This window comes from Chamaea fasciata, unplaced genomic scaffold (assembly GCF_029207755.1).
Source record: "Chamaea fasciata isolate MVZ Bird 193981 ecotype frontalis unplaced genomic scaffold, bChaFas1.0.hap1 SCAF_4, whole genome shotgun sequence".
In the NCBI taxonomy this organism is placed as follows: Eukaryota; Metazoa; Chordata; class Aves; order Passeriformes; family Sylviidae; genus Chamaea; species Chamaea fasciata.
This window is the reverse complement of record NW_027094089.1, coordinates 2,614,639-2,641,861: the sequence shown is the minus strand read 5'-3', so window position 1 is coordinate 2,641,861 and position 27,223 is coordinate 2,614,639. Positions and strand designations below refer to the sequence as shown.

General features: G+C 39.8%; 1 protein-coding gene across 2 annotated transcripts in view; it reads right to left on the bottom strand.

Annotated features, from left to right (window-relative positions):
- The window catches only part of MAP1B (microtubule associated protein 1B), a 72,165-nt gene that overhangs the window by 23,937 nt on the left and 21,005 nt on the right, over positions 1–27,223 (bottom strand). Inside the window, exons 1-2 of one of the 2 annotated variants that reach the window (XM_066180721.1) lie at positions 3,060–3,076; positions 2,895–2,977 (exon numbers count right to left, since the gene is read on the bottom strand). Coding sequence is in view for 1 of the 2 variants with exons in the window: in XM_066180719.1 (XP_066036816.1) it covers positions 2,895–2,977 (83 nt within the window). In the remaining variant the exon portion in view is untranslated. Of the gene's footprint in view, positions 1–2,894; positions 2,978–3,059; positions 3,077–27,223 lie in introns of those variants that run through there. The other variant, XM_066180719.1, reaches the window with a different exon arrangement.

Sequence of the window (27,223 nt, the reverse complement as noted above, 5' to 3'; positions counted from 1 at the left end):
GAGCAGATGAGCAGAGTCCATCTGGGACAACTCCACACAATATTGCATCCAAGCTCCATCTCCATGGAGATGACACAATCAACTCAGCTCTCCTAGCAAGATATTGTTTCCAAGGGTTATATTGATTGTTAAGCAATCAATTTTTCTAAGTAACTCTTGTGAATGCCAGGAGGCTGAGCCAGGAAGGCTTAACCTGAATCTCTGCTGAACAACTCACGTTTCCAGTACAACTGGAAAACACACACTAGAGAGTATGTACCTCAAAGAAGATCCCAACTCTACCATATCTTCACTGTTATTTTATTAAATAAGTGACCCTGATACTGAGCAGCAGAAACTCCCTTTAATTAAATGTAGGACCAATGCTGGTCTGCCACTGATTGCACTAAACAATGATAAATTCAGAAATGTCATGTATGAAGTGTATGTATTTTTATTTCAGACAAAAATATAGATAAGTGCAAACATTTGTCTGATCTGCATCAATCAAATCTCCTCTGTTTTCACTCTATTAAACCCATATCAGAACTAGCTTTCTCTTCTAAGTTTTCTTTTGTTGCTGCCAGCAGTGCTCATCAGTCTGACAACTTTTCTGTAAACTCACCAGGTTTTCCATTAAAACTACTTCCTGACTTGTGAATCACTTGTGAATCACTGACATGTGACTGTCACATAATTCCCCTTCAACCTATTTTATTAATTGACAATAAAGTACATTCTGTAGAGTTAGCAAACTATGTCAAGAAAGTAGGTAAATAAATATTTGCAGATTATACATCATAATGTGTACACATGGAAGACCTTAAGAGAAACATAAATTCCGTGTCTGGGTACAAATAAGATTTTTTGAAAGACTACCAGAAATTTGTCTCCTGATTTAAAGACCACTCAGATTTAGAAGAAGTACTGCAAGGTGATGATTCCATTCAGCTTAACTGTTGGTTAAAGTTCAAAATTGGTTGAAGGAGTGCACAGCAAGATGTAGGCTCAGCCAAAACAGAGTTCAGGATGGAGCATTAACAGAGGCCAGCACATCAGTGGTTTCCCAAACCTATGGGGCAGTCATAAGAACATTAAAGCAATGGAGTGGGGACTTCGTAAAAAGGAAGTGAATGTTCATCAAGGTTTTCTTCAGGAAACATCAATCTCTCCCCCTTTGGGCCTCCTTCTCATGGGAGGTGTTTGGCATTTGACAGAACATGACAGGAGCTTTGGGCACAATCATGAGTGGACTACCACCAAGTAAGGCTATTTATTAACAGCCAGGTTACCAGGTATGTTGTATTTCTTTCTCTTTTTTGTTTGTTTGGCTTGGTTTTCTTTTTTTTTTTTTTTTCCCTGCTGTTTTACTTTGGTTTGTTTTTTGTTTCTTTGTGCATTTTGGGTTTTTCCTGAGTAAATAGACTCCAGTTCCTCTTCTCGTGAAGTCAGAGCTTAATGGTATATCTCTATCTGCCCCAGATGCACCCTGGAAATCTCTCATATATGAAACTGAGTTTTCTATTTGCCATAGTGAATTGAGGATGTCTACTTCAAGGTTTGATTTAATTCTGACACCTCTTTCTGATTGTCTCTTCCTGAATTGTGTCTATTTAGAGCCTTGTTTAGCCAGCCAAGTTAAATCTCATCTGTCTGACTGTGACCAGTTTGGCAGGATGAAAGCCAAGTCAAGATTGCCTCCCACAGTCTTGTGAGATGAAATTTACAGTAACTTAGCCAAACATCTTCCAGAGTAAAAGCAGTAAGCCCAGGGTTCAGAAACCATTAATGGATGGCAGATAATATCCTTCCATGTAGTCATCCATCAAAGGAATGACAAGTAATAGAAACAGCATTTCCCTGCATTTGTCAGTTTTTCATCTCTTTCACCCCTTCACACATGCACACACTTGATGGCTTTTTACTCAGAATGAATGCACAGATCTGCACAGACCCCTTGTCCTTACCAAACACCTCTAATGGCTTGTAATAAGATTTTCATGCATCGTATTTTAGTAAGTTCCCATTGACCAAGGTGGCTTTTAAACTTCTACAAGTTCAGAAATTTGATTTGTTTTGGAGTCCTTTCTTCTGCTTGTGTTCAACATCATTTAACAATTGACTGCAATACAGTTTTTTCACCAGTGACCACCAGCAGAACCCCTTTATTTCCCAAAAGAAATGAGACTGTGGCAGTGCTTCCCAACACAGATCAGCAATGCAATTATCCCTATTATTTCAACCTTCAGTCTCACTAGCTAAATAAATCAATTTTGTCTCTGAGCAACACAATCAGTTCTTTGACTGTACTGAGTTTATAAGGAGTTGGCAGTCCTCTTATGGGCACTCTCCAGGGTTCACTAATCATGTCACATGCTTTTTGAAGGACAGATAGATCAACCTAGAGTCACCACCACAGAGCTGGTAACTCCTTTCAGAGCCAAATTTGTCCCTGGGCACCTTCAGACACTTTCTTCATAACTAAAATAGGCATTTAAAGCTACTAAACAATGGCAAAGCAAAAGAAAAACAGAGGCAGCTCAACCACAGCTGCCTCCACTCCATCAAGAAGAGCATTTGATGCACTATGAGAAAAGGAATGCTGGGATCAGAGGCGTGTTTCTGTCCTATGCTTCTGACAATTTGTCAGGAGTCTGGGAAACCAGGGACAAGATCAAGGGATGGGTGACATTTTTCATTATATTTATTCCAAATATATTCTTTCATTCACAGTCAGGACCTGCTCTCAGCATCTGCTAAGACTTTGAAAAATAATATTTTAGTTTGTCAGTCTCTAAGCTGGCAGGCAGTGACTGATGCTCCATAATCACCTCAACTACACCTGCTTCAGTGCCCTCATCATGTCCACTTAATGGAGCTTTTATGACATGTCCAACAAAGTATTTCCTGCTTACCTCAGTACTAACTGCTTCATCTGAGGGATTGATGAGGACTACAGTTTCTAAGACATCACTTCTGTGGTGAAGAATCTTCTGACCTGCAGAGAGGAAAAAAGAAAAATTAAATTCAACCACCAGGGTATAAACCAGGACTTTCCATGAGTTTGCTGCGTATCTCACTGTGTGACAGCCCTCTGGCTGAAGAAGTGCCCATAACTCACCTTGGCCTCACAGAGCTGGGGCATATAAGGGAGTAACCATCATCAGCTGAGCATCTGGCCCTGACAAACCACGTGAAAACTAGAACCCACACTGCCAAAATGTTCCCTTCAGCTTTCCACTGGTATTAACACTGGGACACTGCAAAAAACTCCCTATGGGGATGGTTAGTCACTTGCCATCCTGCCTTACTTTATATCACGCCTGCTTACAAAGCTGTAGCAAGCAACGTTAAGCAATAAGAGTGACAGGACATACAAATAACATCTAGATTCTGAATTAGTAAAGTCTGGGCAAGTTTGGAGCAGCCTCACTGCTGGCTCTCATACTTAGTCTATCTCTGTATTTAATAGTGATATTCATCTGATGGGGAGTAAATGCCAGAAAAACAAAACAGGACTGTTGATTTTTTTTTTCCCCCTTATGTTAATTGGCAAGTTCTTATCAGGGTCTCTTTCTGTGAGAATGCAGTGAGATTAATTAGCATTGGATTGTCATTCAGAAATCCAGACTGGTAATTAGTCTAAAAAGCCAGAAGTGCTGTCCCTTCTGAGCAAACTGCTTGGCGCAATATTAATCAATTAAAATAATTAATTAGGTTTAAAAGAGAGTACGGGACACAGACCTATTTGCCAACTCAGAAAACCTCCCCTGTAAAGAGATGTAAATTAACAAGGCTGAGGATAGTCAGGCTGAAAGGAGCTCCACATGCCTGAGAGCATCGTGTGAGAGGAAGGGCAGCCAGCCATTCCCACAGTGTCTCTGGCTGGGGCAGGCTCAGGGCTACCCTTCCTGCCCTGATGCCTTAAGTTTTAACTTTCATGCTTTTCACATTCTGTGCTGCCTAGGGGTGTAGTTCTGAGCCTCATATTAAGTGCTGGTGAGCTCTCTTCACAGAGTAGGGAGACAAAACAAATCCTTTTTCCTGTTGGAGACCAAGGGCAACTTTCAGGCCCAAAAGCACAAACAGTGGTGGACTGAAGGGAGGAACAAGAAGGATGAGACCTCACAACCTGAAGCTTTAATTGGACAATTAAACCCCAATATGCAAATGGACCAAAACTTATAAAAATGTAAGACCTTGTCACCAGTCAGCCATTTTGTGACAACTCTAAATCAACCTTGGGTGTAGCCCTGGTCAGGCTCTTGTCCTGCCCAAGGTGGATCTTGGAGGCCTTTCAATAAATACCTACTTTATTCTCTAGCTCTGTCCAGTCTCTGTTCTTAATAGCTGGTGATACTAACATACTTTGCTTCAGGCTAGACTAAGCCTCATATATCATTAGACATAAACACATTAAACAGAGGTAGAAAAAGAAATGCAATTAGCCACACACAAAGTCAGACAAAGATGCACGAGCTTTCCTTGGGCTCAAAGCACACACTTTGGGCTTGACTGAAGCTGCTCCAAGCCCCTGTAGCTGGGAAGGATTTGACCTAAGGAGTCACAACTCCTGCAGACCAACACCCAGTAGTGGTTACCTACATCCTACCACCCTGCTCCAGTGGTTGTGTGGGTTCATGGGCCCTGAGAGTGATCTCCAGAGGCAGGCAAGTTCTCTGTAACATGCACATGGTGCCCACTCAAGAGATGCCTCTGTGACCGCCTCCCTCTTCAACCCCTAGGCACAAACACGTTACTGATTCCCATGCAGGGTGGGGACCCAGCACTGGCAGGGTGTGAGTCACTCCCATCCCATGGAACACCTGGGAAGTCTGCAGCACCTTGCTGATGTCAGTAACACAGTCCCATCTCACTGCTTGAGAAATAGGAAAGGCTTTGAAAAAAAAAAAAACTACTTGCAGTTTTTTAAAGAGTAACACAGGCTTGCTGCCCAGATTGATATCCTGAGATGCTCAGCTGGAATGAAGGAAAGTCTCCCATGGGAACAGTTTTATCAGACAGAAATTAACTATCACAGTGTGGGAGCAGAAAGCAGCAACAGCACCTCATAAACTGGCAAGAGACTGTGACTTACTAAAATACAGATGGGAGTGGGAGAACCTGAGACTTGTGTACATCTGGGGTTGCTTTACTGGATTTTTGCAGCCTCTCTCTACATGTGACAGATCATTTCTGTGATTTGACAGAGGAAGAAAGGAAGAAACTTCCACATTGCATGGAAGTGGTTGGGTGGATAGATTTTACCTTCTTATAGTTCCTAGGAAGCAAGTCAAAGCCCTTTCTAAAGACTTTAATATATAAATATTATTTGTGTCTGGAAGAAATACAAGTATCTGCTCATCTTCTGACTTTATTAATTAAAGCTTCAAATTAAAAACTGATATGAGCAAAGAGTCTGGCAGCTGTTTGATTCAGAACAAGAACAGAGAGAGGTAAACAGCATGTGAAAATTGCTTAAAATTGCACTCATCAACCCAGCTTCAAAGGCCATAGGATCCTAATGTTCCCCTACTCATCCAAATATCAATGACATTTATTGTGTGATTCTTGAGATGGGGATGGTGTTAATCACAACCCCTAGAAAAGTGACAGAACAGTTTTCTTAACTTACACAATCAGTTTCTCAGGCCAGTCAAGCAGCATGAACATGAATCACTTTTAACAGTGACCATGTTAAATTTGTGCAAACACAAAATGCAGATGAATGGCAAGGGGAAGAAATCAAGTCCTCATTCACGTTTTGTTTAACCATGCATCACTACTGATACACCTTTTTCTTGGGCATGGCTGTGCAACCCAGCCCACAGGTGTGCCTGCTGTAGCAGGCTACTCAATAGAGGGGTGTTTGTATCTGCAAGTAAGAAAAAAATGATTTGCAGACCTGATGGAGAAATGTCTAATATCCAGGCACTGGACTACAAGAACAGGACTTCAGAAGGTTCCTTCCAGGAAAGGTCTGAAAGCCCTGCAGGTGATGCCAGGGACAAGACTGCTACATTCAGTCCTGTAACTAGCTGACATAATGGGGTGTGCATAACACAGGCATAGCTTCATTTATGCCAGAGAAGATCCTGTTATTCCAGGTAGACACCAACATTCACTTGCTCCCTATCAATACAGTTCCTACACAAAGTAAACACAGAAGGCAAATCCTTCCCGTGGTCACTCTTGGCAAGAAAGGGTGAGAGGAGTATTCTCCCTGGAAGTATGCCTTCTCCCTGAAAATGCTAACTGTTTGACACCTGACCTGGCATTCACACACATTCCTCTGGGAACTTTAAACACATCTCTCATTTCTCATTGAAAGGAACTTCAAAGTCTCATTTCACTGCTAGGAGACGTGAGGGCCGTGTTGCGTCAGCCACCACCGTGCTGGGTGGTATTTACAGATGGCACAGCTTGCAAGCCTGGCTAATGAAACTTCCCACACACCATGAATATGCAATGACCTCCTGCAGCTAGAAACCCTCAGTGCTCTGCACTTGCGAGCAGCTTCAATGCCCGGGTCCCACTCGGCTGCCCCTGGTCTTGTGGAGGAATTTCCAGACACTGAGGGGGGAAATCCTGCAAAAATGAACCATAAAACATCCATCTCTAAAGTTCTAAGGGATGCTTAGGCTCTTGAAAGACAGGATGGGAGCTGGTCAGCCACTGTGCTGAGAAGCAATAACTGGTGTTCAAGAATCATCTCAACTACAATCTGTTTCAGATTTACCATGTCTGGTGAAGGTTACTGGAAGGTTATCATATCCCTTGCACATGATACATTGAAAGCAATAAATCCCTTTGGGGAAAAAAAAAAAAAAAAAAAGAGCTTTTTGCATAGCAAACAGTATTCTAATAACTCATACATTTTTAGTAACTTCAAACTGCTCACTATTTCATCTGCTATTTCTAGTGTGGACTTAAAACTTTTCCTCCAAAACCAGGTGTGTTAACTTTGGGGTCTTTGTGGTTGCTCCATATTATCAACAGAGTCCTCAGAGTCTGGAGGACTGTCATGTGATGGTTGCTATGTCTTGTACTAACTGAATAAATCTACTTTTCCTTGTTTTCAATACCAATATCAATGGGTATAAATCGTCAAATAATACTGTAATCGTGACCAGCCCCAAATATCCTGTCTGCCTGGAGGCACTACATTGCAACAACAATTTCAGACCACAGAGAAACAAACAAGATCCCCTTTTATAGCAGACTATCAATTATCTGATGAAATCTTGCATAAATTATGTGGAGCACTCGAACCTCTTCACCTTCTTTGTTGAGAAAGGGTTACTAAACCATGCTAAGCCTCCTGCTGAACTAAACTGCAGGCTGTAGAAAAAGGTAAGTGTCCAGCATTGAGCAAGGCAGTGATTATACAGAGTCACCGAAGCAAATTCTGATGTTCTAAAACTCCAGAGTTCTGTATCTGCAAGTAAGAAAAAAATGATTTGCAGACCTGATGGAGAAATGTCTAATATCCAGGCACTGGACAACAAGAACAGGACTTCAGAAAGCTCCTTCCAGGAAAGGTCTGAAAGCCCTGCAGGTGAAGCCAGGTACAAGACTGCTGCATTCAGTCTTATAACTAGCTGACACAATGGGGTGTGTGTAACACAGGCATAGCTTCATTTATGCCAGAGAAGATGGATTCACTGCCTCCGGGGCTCAATTCAGCCCAATGGCTTCTTAAATTTAGGCTGTCTGCAAGGAAGGTATAATAATTTTTTTTCCAGCAGTAACTCCTATGTATGTATGAATATCAGAGTATTTTACACATTACTAGGTGAAAATGAAATCCTGCTAGGATGCCAAGCTGATGTGACAGCTGTGAACAAATTTAATAATGAGTTAACATTGCTGAGCCCTCTGATGGAGACAAAGGTTTGGAAGAATGACACCACTAACTGCAAAGTGTGACTATTTTCCTTGCCATCATTTAAAACTGCTTGCTCTGGACACGATGGTAGGTTCATATTCCTACCTAATGTTACATGCTTTTTATAGGGAATTATGTGTTATCTCTGCAAATTTAGGTTAATCATTCTTGCACCTGATCAGCTGGAACACTGAGCTGTGTTGTGACTCTCCAGAAAGCATAAATATCTAGTTTATTTTCTCCCTCTTCTTGCATAAATGGAATAGATATTTGAGTCTCATTTGGTTCTGCTGCAGCCTGGTGATAGTTAAACATTTTTTCCCAGCATATCTGACTTCAAACAATTTATTAACTACAAGTCCTCAGAGGCAATGTCCTGCATCCCCCGTATTGTAATTTTTCATTTTAAAGCTCACATTTATTTAATGAAGTAAAGCCTGTTGCATACAATTTCATTTTTGTTTCTGGGTAAGCTCTTATCTGTCAGATCTCATTTGGGTTTAGACCTCCAGATAATAACAGAGCTCTGAAAGTGGGAGGCTAGACACAAGATGATTATGCAGTCTGAACAGAGATTGCAAGATTCAGCCTCCAGTTACTGTACACAAACTCAGCTCACCAATCCTTGCTCAGGACACTTAGACAGCACTGAGAGAATACAAGTCGACCTGCTTGCACTGATTTTAATAGCTGGATTCAGGTTTTCTGCCTCAAACTTTAATACTTCCAGACTTATGAACTGAGCTGTGCTAGGAGCTGTTGCAAGTCTCAGTGATTGCAGGGACCTCACTGCTCTGTGACCACTCACCCTGAAATATTCTTGAAGTTAATTCAAGACATTACATCACCTTTTTCACACCCTGTTGATCAACTAATCAGACTAATTGTATAATCTTTTCACACTAAATATTGATTTCTTGCATGCTTGCCAACTTTGTGTGACATCTAATCTGCTGTCAAAATACAACCATTTATCAAGTAGAAGCAAACTGCTGCCCTTTCACTCCCATCTGTTAGTGTTGGGCAGATCAGTACTCTCAATTCTCATTCCTCACCTTCAGCAAATGGTATTTCTCACTTAATTCCTGATACTATACAATTTCATGACGCTATGAAGGACTCCTAAAGCATTAAAAATCAAATACTACCCTGAAAAGAAAAGTTTACATACTATAATTTAATGCCTACTAAAATAGATTTATCTCCCAAAAGAGGGAATATGCTACAAAAACTGAACAAAGTAGCCTAGGGATATCACTATTGATTTCACTGAGTGTCTGGACAGGAGTGAAATTTAAAACCAATACTCCTGAAGACCTCAATAAAATCACAGTAAAAAACAAAACAAAACAAAACAAAACCAAAAACAAACAAACAAACAAAAACCCCTCTACTTGCTGTTTATATGCTGAACTTGCAACAGTAGTAGAATCCATGCTCCCAATAAACGGGTTCACTCTTGACTTTGCTTAAGAAAAATATATCCAATAGTCAGTCAACAGCATCAATTTGTTCAATGAGTTCAACAAGTTATTGCTATGGAGCTCTAAAATTCACAACCAGTGGGAAAAAAACCCAGCCTCTTTGTGAAATGAGTGACAGTCTCTGATTGTTGGAGTAGTTTTTGGATTAGGAAATCAAACATTCCTGATCTATCCTATGACAACCAATTATTCCCAATACATAAGATTTCATCTTTCTGGGGAAACTACACAATATTCTATCCAGTTGTAGAGAAAACAGATCCCTGGCAATAGTCTTTGCTTTCTTACATGATGCCACAGCCTTGCATGGCTGTCTCTGAATTCTGTATTTTCTGTTCTTCCATTGACCTGTGCCATTTACAATTCACGTGACAAGTAGGGATTAAATCCCAGAAGCCTTGTACACCAGTATTTAGCAGCACTGTGATCTCAGCAAGAGGATGGCAAGCACAGGACATAAATCTGAACTGGAACAGCTGGAATTATGCTTTCCAAAAGGAGAGTGCAGCTTTATGATTCTACTCCAAGAAATGATCTTCTGTGACTACAGAAAGAGGGGAAAAAAGAGGAGAGTTTAGAGAAGAGAGTAGTTTAACATCAGGGCAGAAAGAGAAGAAAAAGTGATGGGCGTTTACTAGAGGACTATGCAATGTTCCTAGCCATGAGAACAGCCTTAACCAACACCATGGCTGTAGTCAGTGCAGCTTTGAGAAGACACCTCTTTCCAGCTCAAGTTTCTGACATGGGCTTTCACCAACAATTCATTTACCTGAAGCCACTATCTCTCTCATGAATCACCCTTCCAACCTTGAAACACACAGTGTCAGAAACATTAGAGAACTGCTCAATTCATCATCTGGTTTGCCCTTTGATCCTTTCTATATGGATTGTATAGCATTTTCCATTACTTTCAAGGCAACATATAGCACTTATTAATGCTCCAGATAATTAAAGTTTTAGATCTTCCTCCAAAATATTCAGAGTTTCAGAGTGGCTTCCTGAAATATGTATCTTAATCATGTTGTAGAATATTTCCACATACTGGTTTTGTAGGTATAACTCTATAGATACTGTGCTCTCTAAACAACTACTTTCACAATTTATTTTATCTTTAGAATGAATCTGATAAGCGTGACAGAATTTTAATCTCATAAAATACATACTGGGAAACAATTTCCAAGGTCATATGGAAAGAGAAACATGAACCTTTAGAAGACAGCTAGAGTGCTGCACCTAGAAAATCCTTTTGGTTCTGCAAGTACATTACAGTTTTGTGTTTTAGAGAATACTGAATACTTACAAAGCTGAGCTATGCATAATGGATTTTTTTTTCTAATGGACTCTGTAAGCTACTTCCCAGACCTGAAATTCTTCCATAAACTACTTCCCTGATTGCTCAGATATTGATATTATTTAACACTAACAATGTTATCACTGCGGAGCTTGAAACCCTAGCTTCAAACAGCAACAGAAAACAACATCCAGTGAGCTTGGTGAGGAATTTGTCTGGGATTATCTAGGCAAAAGCCAAGAAATTTCATCTTTTCCTCTGCATCTTTTCTGTGCAGATTCTGCAAAATTGAGGCAGGCAGGTAGGTAAATGTGAGGTTCTCTGTAAGCATTTTCCTTGGGTTATGTATTTCTAGATCACAGAAGTCACAATCTTAAGAAGCTCTTAAGAGCAAGATAGCTAATTAATGGCAGATATATACCACGGTCAGCCCTGCATTTTTAGGTGTTTTCATTGTCTCTAATCTCTCTCCTACCCTTAAATCTGAATTGCACAGAAAATAGCTTTGCTCTAAGATGCACTGCAGAACGGGCCCATAGAGCTGGAGATTTATTTTCCAGCAGCACAGCACCGTGCCCTAGTGCTGCAGAGAAACTGGCAGCCAACACACACCACGATGGGAGACTGCAGTAATGCAGAGCTGACTCATGAGTCCTGAAGGTCAGTAAAAGTCCTCAGCTGAAACTGCATTTGGGAGGGTTACTAACCAGGGAGAGGAGAGCTGCACAACACCAGACATCTTCCACAACCCTCTCTGTCTAGAAAGAAAGAAAAATTCTTCTTTTATTTCTGGAAAACATCCTGGACCCAGGGATTAAAATAATCCTGAGCAGAGCAGATCAGATCACTTCCCAGCATAATTTATTTAAAATAGTTCCTGCAATGTGATATTTTAACTTTGGTCAGTTATTCAGAAAAGGTACCTCTCATATCTCAACTGTCAAATAGCCAAATAAAATCTTACTTGGGAAAAATGCTCTTTCTTTCTCAATACCCTATCTCATACTTCACGGTTTATCAAACACATAATATTTCATAATTCACAGGACTAGTCAGAAGCTTAAGTGTTCTTTTGTTATACCAAGTGACCAGTGTATTCACATTACAGACAAAACTGTTTACTGGGCTGTTAAAGATGCTAAGCTGATTTTTGCATCAAACATGCTTGGCACTTTTTCCAAGTGCGGCTTTTTATGGGAAAAAAAACCAAACTCAACCAACCAAACTATCTGATTTATTTTTATTACTTCTTAAAAAAAAGTTCAGTTGTGCCAATCTCCATTAATTAGTTTAGCATCTACCTCAAATCCAAGTGTACTCCATAGGAATATTGTCACTGAGGTCCATGAGGAATGGAAAAAGTTCTTTGATTATAAAGATCTGCTTTTGAAATCAAGATAGGAAACATCAGCAATTATAGTTCTCCTTAGCGGTATTTAACCAAGTAGCCAAGACTCTTCCTGTATTTCAAAAGAATATCCAACAATCTCAGTTAAATTTATTTTCTTTCAAATGTTCCCATTGCTAAAACCCTTTTTTTTTTTTTTTTTTTTTTTTTTTTTTTTTTTAAACATCCTTTTCTTTACCTCCCTGTGCTGCAGTGCCTGGCTGTGCTGTTCAGCCCACAGCACTCTGACTGCCAGGGGAGGGAAGTTTTTTTTCTCCTTTCCTCTGCAGCACACTCTGCAGATGCTTCCTTGCCCTTCACTGCAACTCCCACTTTTATAAGGAAAATGGAGCACAGCAGCATCAGGGAAGTGATGACGTAAATTTAAAATGTGTTGCAAAGGGATAAATACTGAAATGAGTATATTTCAGAAAAAAATAATTTCAGAAGTTTGCCTTTCCTCTTCCCAGATATCTCTACCCCTGAATATGTTTTTAGTTTTTTATAATTCCTTAGGGAGAAGTATCTGAATTTTGATCACTTCAGAAGGTTTCTGTTAATGTTTCTAAATTGCTGCAGCCTTCTTCTTACTAATGGGTTTTCATCACTATGGCAGCTGAAGCCAAACCCAGAGCTCCAATTAAAATTCTCTGGAGGATATTTCTGGTCTTGGTATCATTACCTTACATGCAATTAAGTTTTAAGTTCACCTGCCATTCCTGTTGAAAATCTGACAAGTCAATACAACCTATAAGGGCTTCACACATAGGGAATCCATTCTTTCCCTGGAGCACGTTTTCTTTGCCATGTATTTATGAAAATTTCTCAGTTTAGATACAATTTTTATTCTTCCTCCTAGTTCAAATCAGAGAGGATTTCCTCATCTTGGCAGCCCACGAATAATGAATGACAGATCTGTTAGCAAGCACTAAGGCTGTTCCAGGAGCCTTGCACTGCAGATTAGACACTTTACTTTGCAGTATTTTAAAATTACTTATGTTTGAATCTTCCTGTGGTCTGGGAATCAATGTATTTTCTTGGCATAAAACCCCACAAGTTAATAATCCACCCCTGATCCCTGTTCTGTAATGTTTATTTGGTACCAGAAAACCCTTATGTTTGTCAAAATAGCTCCTTAAACATAATTTACCTAGTGGTGGTCTTTGAAGAACTGTTAAGTTTTTCTTTCTCAAGTAACATCACAGCTTTATTGCTATTCCCTGAACAAACCATAGAATCATCAAAGCTGTATTACAGTGAAAAAGCTGTATTTTTTAATACTTGGGTTTATTTTTGTGCACTTTGGGAAACTGGGATTCTACTGAATGCAGCATTACTATCAACTAATTCACCAGCTGCGGAATATCCCTGAGTCCCTGTAACCAACACAAATTATAACAAGATGCTCTGTTTGTAAGCCTCTAATGAGAACCAGGTATAAGCTTTTCCCCTGGCAACTGCCCAGCTTCCTGGCTCTATAGCAAAACTTGCCCAAAGCTTTTTATTCTGCTTTACATATAAACAGTGTTGCTAATCAATTTCTGGATTAAATTCACTGTCTCTTTCTAGCACCAATCGGTCTGAAAGAGCAGAGCAACTGTTCCACCCCAAGGCAGAGACAAGAGAGAGCCTCTTAAAAGCCTCAAAACGCCTTCCTCCAGTGATTCTTTACTGGATATGTGCAACTCCTCACTGCGATGGTTTCATACAAACTGCAAATGTAATATGAAATCGATTGCCTCTGTGTGCAAGACAGGCAAATACTATTAATTAATGCTAGATTTTACAAAGAAGAAAATGAGAAGGCACACCTGTTTCAGCACAAAGGGAACATTTTTCTGGATTTCATTTCTGGAGTTAAAACAAGCCACAAAATAGTCCCTCCAGTCTTTGGCCTTTAATTTTTGGATGATGTGCTTAAGTACAACCAATATTATAAAGCAGAAAAAGACAATAATACCCTCTAATTAGATTATCAAAAACAGGGAGAGGGGAAAAATCCAGCACGTATCTTTGGGAAATACAAACCCATATTCAAACATTATGTTGCAAAGGCAATGTCTTTTAATACCTAACCTCTAAAATTTCACAAACCAATTACCCTTATCAGTGGTTGGAACTGTAACAACAAAAAGCAATGCATAAATTAGAAACAGTGATATTCCATATCCACTGATACAAGAAAAAAATGCCACCAACAGAGACCAGAGGACTTGGCAACCAGAAATCAATGAACCAGCAAGTGTGACAGCAAAAATTGGCCCTCTAAATGACAAAGTGGAGTGATTTCAGAGGCCAGTCAAGCATCAGTTTGGATGATTTTATTTCTTTACTGGTCCTGGATCCTCTCCTTATACCAACTTCTGTACAGAAGGATAAGTGAGGAACAGATCTAGTTCTGAAAACATCTATTTTAATCTTCAAATGTTTAACTTGCTATATCTTCTTCTTAGGAAGAAGCAGATGCCCCCAGAAATAGTTCAGGCAGCCTCTGAGGTGAGGAGATGACTAGTCTTGCAGTAATGAGAGGATCCTTTTTTTGCTTAAGCAGCCACAGCTTTTACAGGAGGAAACAGAACTCACACCTGGTTCAACAGTTTACTGCTGTATATGCAAGAACCGCTGTGGAGAAATGTGTCATCTCTAACCAGATAAAGATCCACCAAACATCCAGAGAGCCCATAGCAATGCTCAGCACATACCAAAACTAGTCACTTTAAAATGAAAGAAAGCAAAATCCCACCCTGTGACAGAAAGCAGAACATTTAATTAAATATGAGCTCTGCCTTAAGTTCTGTCTCTTGCAGCTAAGTCTTTTTACCTTTTACTAAATCTTCACTGTTATTTTGGTAACCCAAATCACCCTTTATGCCTCAAAAACACTTATCTCTGAAAGTATGTATTACCCAGTAAGAACAGTCATACAATTTTGGCCTGGTCCTTTGTGAAACTCTTGGATAGTATGATTGCTTAAACTTCCAAGTTTTATTCTTCCCTTTTTTGTGCATGCTTAACTCCTATTAATGCTGATGAGAATTATGTGCAAACAACAATGAAAGATTAAACTCTTTCACTGTCTAAGGGATGCTATCAGCCCTGTGCTGCTTCAGTGGAAAAAAAAAAAAAACAAAAACTCAACCCTCAAGGATATTGCAAATACTATGGGGAGTTAATCTCATTACACGCTACTAATAGCATTTGTGGCAGTGTTTGCTCCTTAGATCAACCATAGGTGACCACCTGGTGCCTGGTAACTAGAAAGCTGCTTCCATAACACATGCACAGGCCAGGCTCTTCCTGGGAGACTAATCTGTAAGCTGCTATGGCTCTAGTCTCCTGACACTTTCTCTCCCACTGAGAAGAACATGTGGTTTTATTTTCAGTTTGAATTTTTTTAAGTGAATGACAGAGCTTTGTGAAAAAAAGTGAGTTTTTTTAAAAGAATCGTGGGTTCAAATACTGAGATTTTTAGTTATGAATTACTATCTTGTGGTGCTTTCCAGGGCAAGCTTCACGTAGGCTTGTCTTCTTGAGTTACCAAATGGTTACATGATCAGGCTTCACCTAGTCCTTTCCAAAAGTAAAATTGCTGCAGGGCTGATTTTAAGTACTCTTCAGGAGAACCACCAGTGAAAATAAAGACATCTGTAAAAGAAAAACTGGGATACTGAAAAACACATGAGATGTCTCTTTTATTGGTCAGCATTGTCTTGTCTGTAAATATTACAGAAGATAAGTATTAAATTTAAAAAGGTATTTTCAACTAGGTTTTCTTCGTGTATACCAATTAAATCAGCAGGGTCATGCTGACTGAAAACAGCTAGTGACCCAGCACACAAAGGAGTTTCACTGCAGATTTGAACAGAAAGGACACAATCACTAAGCAACTGTTTGCAGGCACCAACTGAATAATTAAAGCTGGTTCCATCATACAGATGACACATCATGCTGTGAAAAAAAAATTACCTCTGGCAACTCATGTTTCTGTATCTGTAACCTAGAAAACTTAAGGTTAAAGCACAAAGAATGGTGATCTCCAACCTTTTAAACAAATTTCAGATTTCTAATTACATCTGGCAATTGATACCAAGTAGCCTCCAGCAAAGGACTGCCAAGATGACACATTTCTAGTGTCAAAACAAAAATCTCTAAATGTGTTAGGAGAGTATTTTTAATAGAGCTGATGTGCTAATACAGGCATACAGCAATAAGGACTGCAATTAAATACATTAAAATACAAGTTCTTTGATTTTGTGTGTTTTAAAAGATGTCTTGTATCCATATTCCACCTAGGGATTTCATAAGGACACTGACAATTTATTTAAGGGGTATCTCTTGTGCAATACACAGTGGATACTGGAGATATAAAGGTTCTGTTTAAATCAGAGGAATTAGAACAGGTTTTGACCCCTCTCCCCAGCAAGCTGCAGGCTTTGCCTTTGCCCCTGCGCACAGACTGGAAATGTGCTCCTGGAGTTCTCACCTGTAGCCCCAAAGGTCATACTGTTGAAATTATCTTGATGCTGTATCTCCCTCAATTTAAAAAAAAAAAAAGAAAAAAAAAAAAAAGGGCAACACAAGAGCCAGAAAAAAAAAACAAGTCTTGGAAGTTTCTCAAAGGAGAAAATCCAGATAACAATGAAAAAACACTCAGCTTTCACATAGTTGAGAATGTGGGAAATTCAGTAGATAAATGGTAGGTTTTTTCAGAAAAAAATTAGGTATAAATTATCTATCAATAACCAATATCTACATTTTGATTTATCTAAGCCTCAAAAATTCCTGCAGGATTTCCTCTCAAAAATTCTCAAAAATTTGGCATGACTCCATGAGGATATTAAGAGGCTTAATAGTTAATAATAGCGTGTCCTTGGACAGGCATGCACAAAAGGAAGTCCATTTCAACATAATTTGAAGGAGACCTCTAGAAAAAGCAAGAAAAAAACACCTTCCTGATTCAGATGTGATGGTGTACCACTGTGTATTTTCCAAGAACAGATGTATGCACAGTAAACAAAGGAAGTCAAGTCTGAAAGTAGCATTAGGGCAGTCAAACACTGTACAAATTCAGAATGAATGTGCCTCAAGCTCTGTCTGTCTCACAGTGAAGAGTATGCACTAGGTCTGCACAGGTGGCAGAGTGCAAGGAAACAACTCCTCTGTCCAAAGGGTGAGGCTTCACTGTGTTATCTGAGTATTCTATATTGCCTGCATTTCTTAACCTAAAGGCCATTTCTGGAGACCTCTTCTCCAAAGTACAGTCACTGTACAGGTTTTTGTTCATGTTTTGCTTTTTCCTCAGCTAATACATAAAATTTCTGTCTTTCAGCTTATAGCTCACACTCTGCCACAGGATGTGCTCCATATCCCACTCCCCTCACTACTGTGTAGTCCTACCTAGGCTGATGAAAACCTCACCCAACCCAGATAATCTTCCTCATTTGCAAAAGAACTGGCACTGAAACAGCTGATTTTTAAACACCCAGAAAAAGTAAATCCCCCGTGGTTATGAAAAGAGCCATTGGTTACAGTGGCTGTCCCCACAAAAGCCTAGCCATGTGGCTAAATCCCATATGCTGCTACTCAGTTTTTAATAGGTCATTGGGCAAAATTTCATTCATTTTTCATGAGTGCTAAAGTTAATACTGAATATGACTGCTGGTAGGCATAGGGTAGGAGATTGTATATTTCCCTAAAGAGGTTTATATATTCTCTGCACGCAGCTAAGAAAGATAAAATGAAAAAATATGTATGTTTATCCTTTCACTAGGATGGCAGTGCTGGAAACATTCACTGCTTATCCTAAAGCTGCTTGTATACAGCCAGTAAAAAGGACAGAACCAGAAGAAGACCCATCTATTCATCTGGATGTCAAGGGGATTTTAAAAATACATGAGGATCACCCTTGACCAGAGCAGGTACCACCCAGACAAGAGAGGGGTTTGGTACTCTCAGGATAATTCACATTAGGAATCCACAAGGAGGTTTTGGGACCCATTCTCTGTGACAATCAGATCTGCTGAGGTGGATTTACTTCCCCATCACCTCCACAAAAATCCTGGTGGGCCAGACTCATGCTTTTCAGTGCTTTAGGAAATCACTAACATGGTAGGAATAAATTAGATTTAGATTGCAAATCAATGCCTCTGACCCCCTCCCCAGCATCCTTTAATTCACACTTTGAGGATCTCAGCAAGATTGCTGTATTTCCAACAGGTCTTCTTTGGCCTCTTTTCTCCAAATAATGCGAGAGGGTGCCTGGGCTTTTGTTTTTAATTTAGGTGACAACGAAGCATGGGGTAGAGTCCAATCAAATTCCAAGCAAAGATATTGTCTGGTATGAGCATTATACCCTGACACTAGTATTTGATTTATTCATCAATAAACCCCTCAAAATGATATTTACAACTGAGGGAAATGTTCCTCTTTTATATGCCAAAGCATATAAAAAAATAAAATGAAAGAATCTCCAGAAAACTGGCACGCTTATTTGCAAACTGTCCTTGGACTGGTTGTTATAAAACAAAACCACGTGTTCTTTGGCATAGCTCTCATTGTTTATAGATTTAATCTATTTGCTGTTCATGAGTATTAGATCTTGATCTGCAACTTTAAACAAATCCCTGCTGTTCACGGAGGTGAAAGCATGGGGACTTATACTTTATATCATCAAGACAAAGTATGTTTGCTCTTATTTCAAAATATTTATAAAACATCCCATGCAACTCTCCTTTGAATTCTATTAATTGCTTTCATTTACTCAGGGATACTGAGAATTCAGCTGGCATCGCAATATTTCATCTAATGCAAGAAACTCTCAGAAACACCTTATCATACTCAGCTGAGTCAGATGAGAGTTATATAAATATTAAGCGCTCATTTATATCTTCAGAGCCTATGTCAGTTTTCAAGTCACATGAATTGTATATGCACACCAAGTGCATGGAAAGGATATATGAGCAAAAAATCAATTAGTAAGTCTGACCTTAAGTTCTAATTACACTGATGCAGTCCTCTTTTCCCTCATTTGACTTCTGTGTATTAACATTCCTATGTATTAACATACCTATGAGACAGTGTTTCACTCTCATTTTCTCTGAATGTTGATCTACGCCAACGTTAATATGCTCACATTTTTTCCTACCCATTACAAGTGTCTGGGTACTATCTACTCCACTATTATCAGACTTACTGTATGTGCCATTCTTCATCCATATGCATATTTACAGTTTCTAGAGTGCTCTTCTTTCTCTTATTTTCACCTCCAAGAAAATAATTAATTTCTTACCTCACCATCAGATAATATATTAAACAATAGGTTCATCTAAATTTAAATTATGGATTGCAGTACAACTCCACAGTTTGTGTGGAGGCAAATTCTAAACCCTTCTGAATCACAAAAGATCTTAATCCTGATTCTGGGCAACCTAATTCCAGTGTTTGCATCTCTCCTTCTTCATAAACCGAAGATGTGAACACCGGTCAGACAAACTGCAGCATTGAGGTATAATCTGATGGCTGGCAAGGATCTGTCTTCACTTGGCCAAATTCACTGCTGGATACATGCAGCTCCTGGTGGCTTGGAAGGAAATAGGAAAGCAGGTCTCCTGGGAACGTTTGGTTCTCCGACCTTACAATGAGGATGAGGTCTCCCGTCCCACTTTACACCACGGAATTTTATCTCCTTTGCACCACCACAAAGCATCACAAAATGTTTAATATGTTTGTGCTGATTAATTACAAAACTGCCGTCATTTCTTCGCTCATTCCTTCCTCTTCTTGATCCTTGCCTCCTTTCTGTCCTAATTGCAATTTCCAGGGGCAAGAACTCACATGGGAGGTAACTGAGCTGACACAAACGTGCAAGTATAAACAAGTAACACAAAAGCAGCATGAGCAGCATGCAGCCTGCATTAGGTGTGCTGAGGCTAAGGAGACATCTGGGACATTCTGTACCTTCAAGTCCCCCAGAGAACTGGACATGGGCAGTATCAGCACATCAGGCCACAGCTGTCACTACTACTTATGGCCAGGATAAGTGCTCATGCCTCAGCTGTGGAGACCTCCTTCCTTTCACCCCACTCCAGAATACAATAAGGGAAAGCAGGCCTTTGTGAAAATGTACCTGATAAAGCCAGTCTTACATTAGACGGAAAACAATTCTTTTCTGGTAATAAAAGCTTTTAAATGGACTTATATTTTTTACACCATTTCAATTTGGAAATTTGGAGGGGGGGGGGGTGACAAAAAAGACGTGTAAAATCTTATCATGTTTGCTTTCGTCTGAAAAATCCTGCACAGAAAGAAAAATAAGACCTTTTATCAAAATGTGGATTCTATTGAAAGGGCATTTTCAATTAAAATATGTTTAGCTAAAACCTTTAGGCAGTTTTGCAAATCTTTATTTTCAATAACTAAGGTCAAAATTACACTTTTTGTTTCCTTCAAGTGTGCCCTTCAGCTCACTCCATGAACTACTGGGAGCACTCACTTGCTTTATCCATGACAAAACCCCTCCAGGCCACAAGGACAGGAGGCTAGTCCCAGTGTGTGCCACATTTACATTTGGAGTGAGTGTCTCACAGCTGCAGCTGCTGGCCTATCCTTTCTGTCATTATTTGCATTTTAAACAGGATCAATGGAAGCAATGAACAACAAAACAAACTGAAGTTCTACACAGAAAACTAATGCCTTTTTTTTTTATTCTGAATCAGCTGCTGGAATACTGAAAGACTGAAAACTTGGTAAGACTAAGTTTTCAGACCCTAAAACAGAATACTATATCATGTGAGACCAACAGTACTTATCTGCCAAAAATTGTAATTTAAAAACTTCTACAGCTGGTGGTAACCTAGTTTTTAATAGGTAATCACCTATGTGATTAAAGCCTAGCTTAAATACTTTGAAATATTATTCCAAAAACAGTGTAATAGAAAAGAACTTGAGGCTAAATTACTCTTTCCATTTTCTTCCCCCAATACCTTATGCTGCTCTATGTTTCACATGCTATAAAAGTTTGCATTTCCTGCCTGGAATTTTGATTTCCAGTTCCCAGACTAATAACTACCTCAGCCCTACTGCCATATCCTTTAGGTCATTTCTCACTTGCATTGATGCAGTTTGAAAACTTGCTTAGGAGGCTAGTGTCAGATACAACGGAGAAACTGCAGCCAGTTATAAATCCAGTCATAAATCTGCAGAGAAATGGGAAAGGCAGAAAAGTCAGAGGGAACACCCTGTAACAGCCTCAAGCACCTAACATTTTAATCTTTTTCTTTCTCCCCTACTTCCAAGCAGCACTGTCATCCATGCCCTGCTGTACCTTCAAATGATACATATCATGTCTAAATATTAAAGAACATTTCTTACAAAAAATCCCCAAGCCACAGCTGTTCCCTGGTGAGCAGGGCTGTAAGGGAGCACTGGGATTTGAATTGGCCACACTGATCCTGTGGGTATGACATCAGACCTCTAAAGCTGATGGCTGGGGCACTAATAGCAAGAGCACTTTGTTTCTTAATGGACCTCTGGGTTCTTCAGTACACCCTGAGTACAAATAGTTCAGCATTAGTCCTTTCCTTGACTCCTTCCCTTTTTCTCCCCTCTACAGAGCTGACACAGTGGTAGATAAATAATCTTTGCAGAAAGTGGCAGTACCAAGGTAATTATTTTACCTTCCAGTCCTTGACAGCAAAAGTTCAAAGGATTGCTAGACCCTGCAGGGACTCATCTCTTTATAGATCTCTTACAAAGATGTCTGGATGCATTTGGAACTGCATCTTGGACTCAGCGAGACACAAAATCCAGGTTCTGTCCACAGAGCATCTCTTGACATCTTGCAGAATAGTTTGTCTGTCACAAATTAATTCCTACCCAGAAGCAATTTGTTTTCTGCCTACTTAGAAGCTCCCTGGCTAAATATATTTGCTAGATTTTGTTGTATTCTCTGGGTGCTGTGAAAAAATTGTCAAACAGCTTCACTTCAAGTAAGCCAATGTCTGTTCACTGTTTACATTTCTGTTTGTAGAGTTGTTTAATGAAGATTTAGGAAATAATGGCATTTTATCACTTGCTATGCAAGTGGATCTTTGCTCCAGTTATAGCCACTGTACATGATTTGCAATAAAAATAACAGAAGTATTACGGAAGATTACAGAATCATAGAAGAATGTAAGATTATGGAATCATAGAATGGTTTGGGTTGAAAGGACCTGAGGGATCACTTCTTCTCAATCTCTCTGCCATGGGCAGGGACACTTTTTGCTAGACCAGGTGCTCAGGGCTCCATCCAGTCTGGCCTTGAACACCTTCCACAACTTCTCTGGGCAACCTGTTCCACTCTCACAGCAATGAACTTCCTGCCAATATTTATTCCAAACCTACTCTCTCTTATTTTGAATCCATTCCCCATGGTTGTGTGCTCTTGCATTCTCCATGCTCCTGTGAAAGGTTCCTCTCCATCTTCCTTGCAGGTTCTCAGAGGCCTCAATTATGTCATCCTGAAGCCTTCTCTATTCCAGGCTGAACAAACCAAATGCTCTTAAGAGAGGTTTTCTATCCCTCTGGTCACCTTGATGACCTCCTCTGGACTTGCTTCCAAAAGGCTGTTCCAATAAAAATTGCCAAGAAATGCCCTTCTTGTACCGAGGACCTCAGAGCTGGGAGCAGTGCTCCACGTGGGATCTCACCACAGTGGAGTAGAGTGGCAGAATCTCCTCCTTCAATATTTATACAGAAATAATTTGACTGTGTGCATTTCTCATGCATCATCTATCACATGCTGGACGCCAAAGAAACATCCTAAGCTGCAGAATAAACGCAGCTCCAACTGGCCTTTAGACATTTTCTTCACTGACTTCAGTGAAGTGGACAAACTCACTGGATTAATTTAAAAAAACCATCTAGAAAATGTGTCTTACAAGGTAAAAATACAGGATTTTTCACACAGCCAAAAATATTTTAACTAGCTCATTAGCAAGCCCAAAGAAATGTAATGTTAACAGATTTTAAATGAATTAATGTATTTATTCACTGTGCACTACAATGTGAATTTTCTTTTGACTTCAAGAGTAAGTTAATTGTGATTTGGTTCTTGCTCCAATACTGTGAATTCAGACGTAAATTATTCATCCTCTCTCATATTCTTCTATATCCCATTGCAAGTTACATGGAAATTGTCCCTATGGCACAGATTCATCTCATGTAAATTGGCACAGCAACAGTAGGCTCACATCCTGTGTTTAGCCTGCATTTAGCAAGAGGCCCAAAAAATTCTGCTTGAGAATGTCTTTAGCAACTAAACAGCCCCTGTGGACTGAGTTCTACAACCTATGTTTACATCAGTAGTCCCAGCATAAACTGGGATTGATTAATTAACTAATTAATTATATTAATTAATATAAACTGATTATATTACCAGATGGATTAAGAGCTGTTGCAAAAAGTTAAAAGAAAAAAGAGTATTTCAGTAGAATGCTTAAACCCAAGTTAAATGGAAGGTCCAGGTCTAATTCTGCTAATTTAGGTCCAGGCACCTGCTGATGTGTATGTCCTTTTCAACCATCTCATTCAAGCTCTTCTCAACAAAAACAAGCCAAGAAGACAAACTGGAAGACAAAGGAAAGTGTAAAAAACTGCACACTTAAGAGATATTTTTATATCTCTGTAAAAAAAACAACCCTAAACATTAAAATACCAGCAAGTGTTTACATCTCTGATTGACAGGATCCAGCCAAATTTCTATGACCATGGAATGAGTCATGGAACTTCTTACCTGAGTAAGAAGTTCAGAAGTAGACCCAACCATGTAGTAGTAGAACTTTACTAAAATTATAGTTGCAATTTTTACAATACTAAAGTTATTATAAAAATTTCAGAAGACAATCTCTTGATATCATACCTTGTATTTCATCCCATGTATTAACTTTTTATTGCACCTTAGGTTAATGTTGAAAATGCATTTTAAGGAAAAATGTTTGTGAAGGTGCTAATTATTTTAAAACACTACCTTTAAGTTCTCACAGCTTATTTCTCTAAGTGTATGAGCAAACCAGAACCCAGACTTGCACCTTCCTTTGGCCCACAAACACTGCTTTTTAGTTTGTGCTCTCTTCTGCTGTTGAAGACAAATCCAATCATATCAGACACTTATCCAGTGACAACTTAAGGACAAGTGAAGATGAAAAGGAGTGTTATTTCACTTCCCTCTCTTACCTCCTAGCATGTCTGACTTTATTCATGCCTGTCTTTTGCGATCTCCTTTTGTACCACACAGAGCTTATCAACTGACACAAAAATAAATGCATAACAAATATTTTACAAGACCAGACAAAGGGATTTGCTAAATATAAAGAAGCTGCCTGGTCAGACTTCTGCTCTTATCCCTGAGGGTGAATACTGTTGCTTCTGACATCTCTCAAGTTCTTGCAATACCCTCTCAAGTGCGGCTGGCAACCAGTGATTAGTCTGGTTCTCAGACACCTTGAGGGTCAATAGAGAAAAAAAAGGCAACAAGTCCTACAGATTACCTTAAAATCAACTTGCAAAACTGGAAAGCTAAAATGGATGGCTATAAACACTTCAGAAGGGATGGGCAAGGAAGGAGAGGCTTTTGGGTAGGAAGCGTTAGGAAGTGTTTTGATTATCTTGAGCTTAATGATGGTCAAAATAGGGTTCAGTGTTTATGGGTAAGAATCAGGGGGAGGGCCAACACAGCAGATATCCTGGTTATAGACCAGGATATGGTCAGTTATAAACCACCCAGCCAGGATTAAGAAGCAGATGGAATATTCTGTAAGCAGCTGGGAGAATCACTGGCCCCTGTTCTTGTGGGGAACATCAAATAAAGGATGTCTGCTGGAAATGCAAGACAACAGAGACAAAACAGCCTAGGAGGTTCCTGGAGTGCATGGGAGATAATGTCTTGGCACAGTTGGTGAGGGAGCCAACCAAGGAATGTGCCCCAAGGAATGTACTTGTCTAACCTGATCTTCTTCCAAAGTGTCCCACTTAGTGGATGAGGGAAAGGCCATGGATGTTGTCTACCTGGATTTTAGCAAATCTTCTGACACCATTTCCCACAGTATTGGGGTACACAGGACAGAAAGCACTACAGATTTAATTAGCACAGCTAGTTTGATAACCAAGATGCCTTGGCAAGAACAAACAGAGCTTGGAAGATTACATGAAGATTGGATTAAATCTGGTTATGGAAAAAGAAGATTGAACCAACTTCTGCAAGTAAGATATGTTATAAAATGTATGAGTTTTGTCTACGTGATGTCCAACCTAATCATTGTAGTAAAAAATTACTAGCCTTCATAGAATAGTATATAAGCATTTGGAAATCTCAGTAAAAATGAATTCCGAACACCAAATCAGTCTTCCTGTCTCTCTCTCAATCATCCATACCACAGAACTATCCTGGAGAAACTGTCTGTTCATGGCTTGAATGGGTGCACTGTTCCCTGGGAAAAGAATGAGTTGTCTAGCCAGGCCCAGGGAGTGGTGCTGCATGGAGTGACATCCAGCTGGCAGATGGTCACCAGTGGTGTTCCCCAGGGCTCAGAACTAGGGCCAGTCCTGTTTAATATCCTTGCAACTGATCTGGACAAGGGGATCGAGTATACCCTCAGTCAGTTTGTGGAGGGCACCAGGCTGGATGGCAGTTTTGCTCCACTGGATGGTGTGAAAGCTCTACAAAGATATCTGGACACTGGCTTGGTATCTGGACATCTGGATTGATGTGCTGAGGCCAGTGGTGTAAGGTTGAGCATGACAACTTGCCAGGTATTCTTTTTTAGTCACAACAACTCCAGGAAGTGCTACAGGCTGGGGCAGAATGACAGGAAAAGGGCCTGGGGGTGCTGGTGACAGTGACTGAACAGGAGCCAGCAGTGCCCAGGTGGCCAAGAAGGCCAATGGCATCCTGGGCTGTAGCAGCAATGGTGTGGCCAGCAGGAGCAGGGCAGGGCCTGTCCCCCTGTGCTGGGCACTGGTGAGGCCACACCTCAAATCCTGTGTTCAGTTCTGGACCCTTCACTACTAGAAAGACACTGAGGTGCTGGAGCAGCTTCAGAGAAGGGCAACAGAGGTGGTGGTGAAGGGTTTGGAACTCAAGTCTGATGAGAAGTAACTTACACTGAAGTTTCTTACATTGTTATCTCACGTTCACTCAGTATATTTCTGCACAGTTCTTCTAAAAAACTCCTGGCTACCTTATATAACAATACATTAAACAGTTTAAGTAAGGCTTGCACATAGGCCTCTCAGGGGCTGCCATCTCTGCTTTCTGTGTGGAGCAGGAACAAGTACAAGACAACATCTGGATCTGTGGTGATATACATGAAGTGGTCTAGCAAAGGAAATCAACAGAATGGATACAAATAGAACAAAATTTTCTTTTGTTTTCTTTTTATTTCTTCCTGGGATCCGGCTATATTTCAAATCAGAACTCATCTGACATTTCAAGATCATTTGTAGCATACCTGTCATACCCATATGAAATGGCCCAGGAGTTCAGACACAAATAAGACATTTTTAGGGTTTTTATTCGTAAGCTTGTTCTGAGTGTTTTATCATTTGACTATAGTAATTTCCTTCCCTTAGGAAAAAGGTATTCATTTTGAAATGAATAAATAAAGTTCACAAAAACATTGGTTTTCAGTTACATTTGTAGTACACAAATTCCTTTTGTTTCTTCTGTATTGTATATTGTATTTATATACAATAAAACACGAAGCCTTGTTTAAAATTACCCCTCTCAGCTTAAAACTTTTCTGTGAATCATCTAGTTCTGGCCTTTACAGCAATTCAGCAGTCTTTTGTGACAATTATATATTTCTTATGCTGATGGGCATAGAGTCTAACTAGATGGGAAACCCTCAAAAGACGTGGAGTAACATCAGAAACACATGAGCAAGTCCAAGCAAGTGTGACAAAGGGAACAAGGGTTTCCAACAGGTCAAACACACACCAGGGACTCTTTGACTCCCTGACCCATGCATCCAGAACAAGAGCACACCTGGATGCTCCGTGGGGGAAGCCAGCTCTTGTCTCTGCCTTCATTTCTGTTAGTGTGCACCACACTGTGTTCCATATCACCATAAGGGCCATATAGCCAGTGTGGCAGCAGCAGAATTACCTTTAGATGTAATGGCTTTCAGCAGCACTGACTAGTCATATTTGATAATACA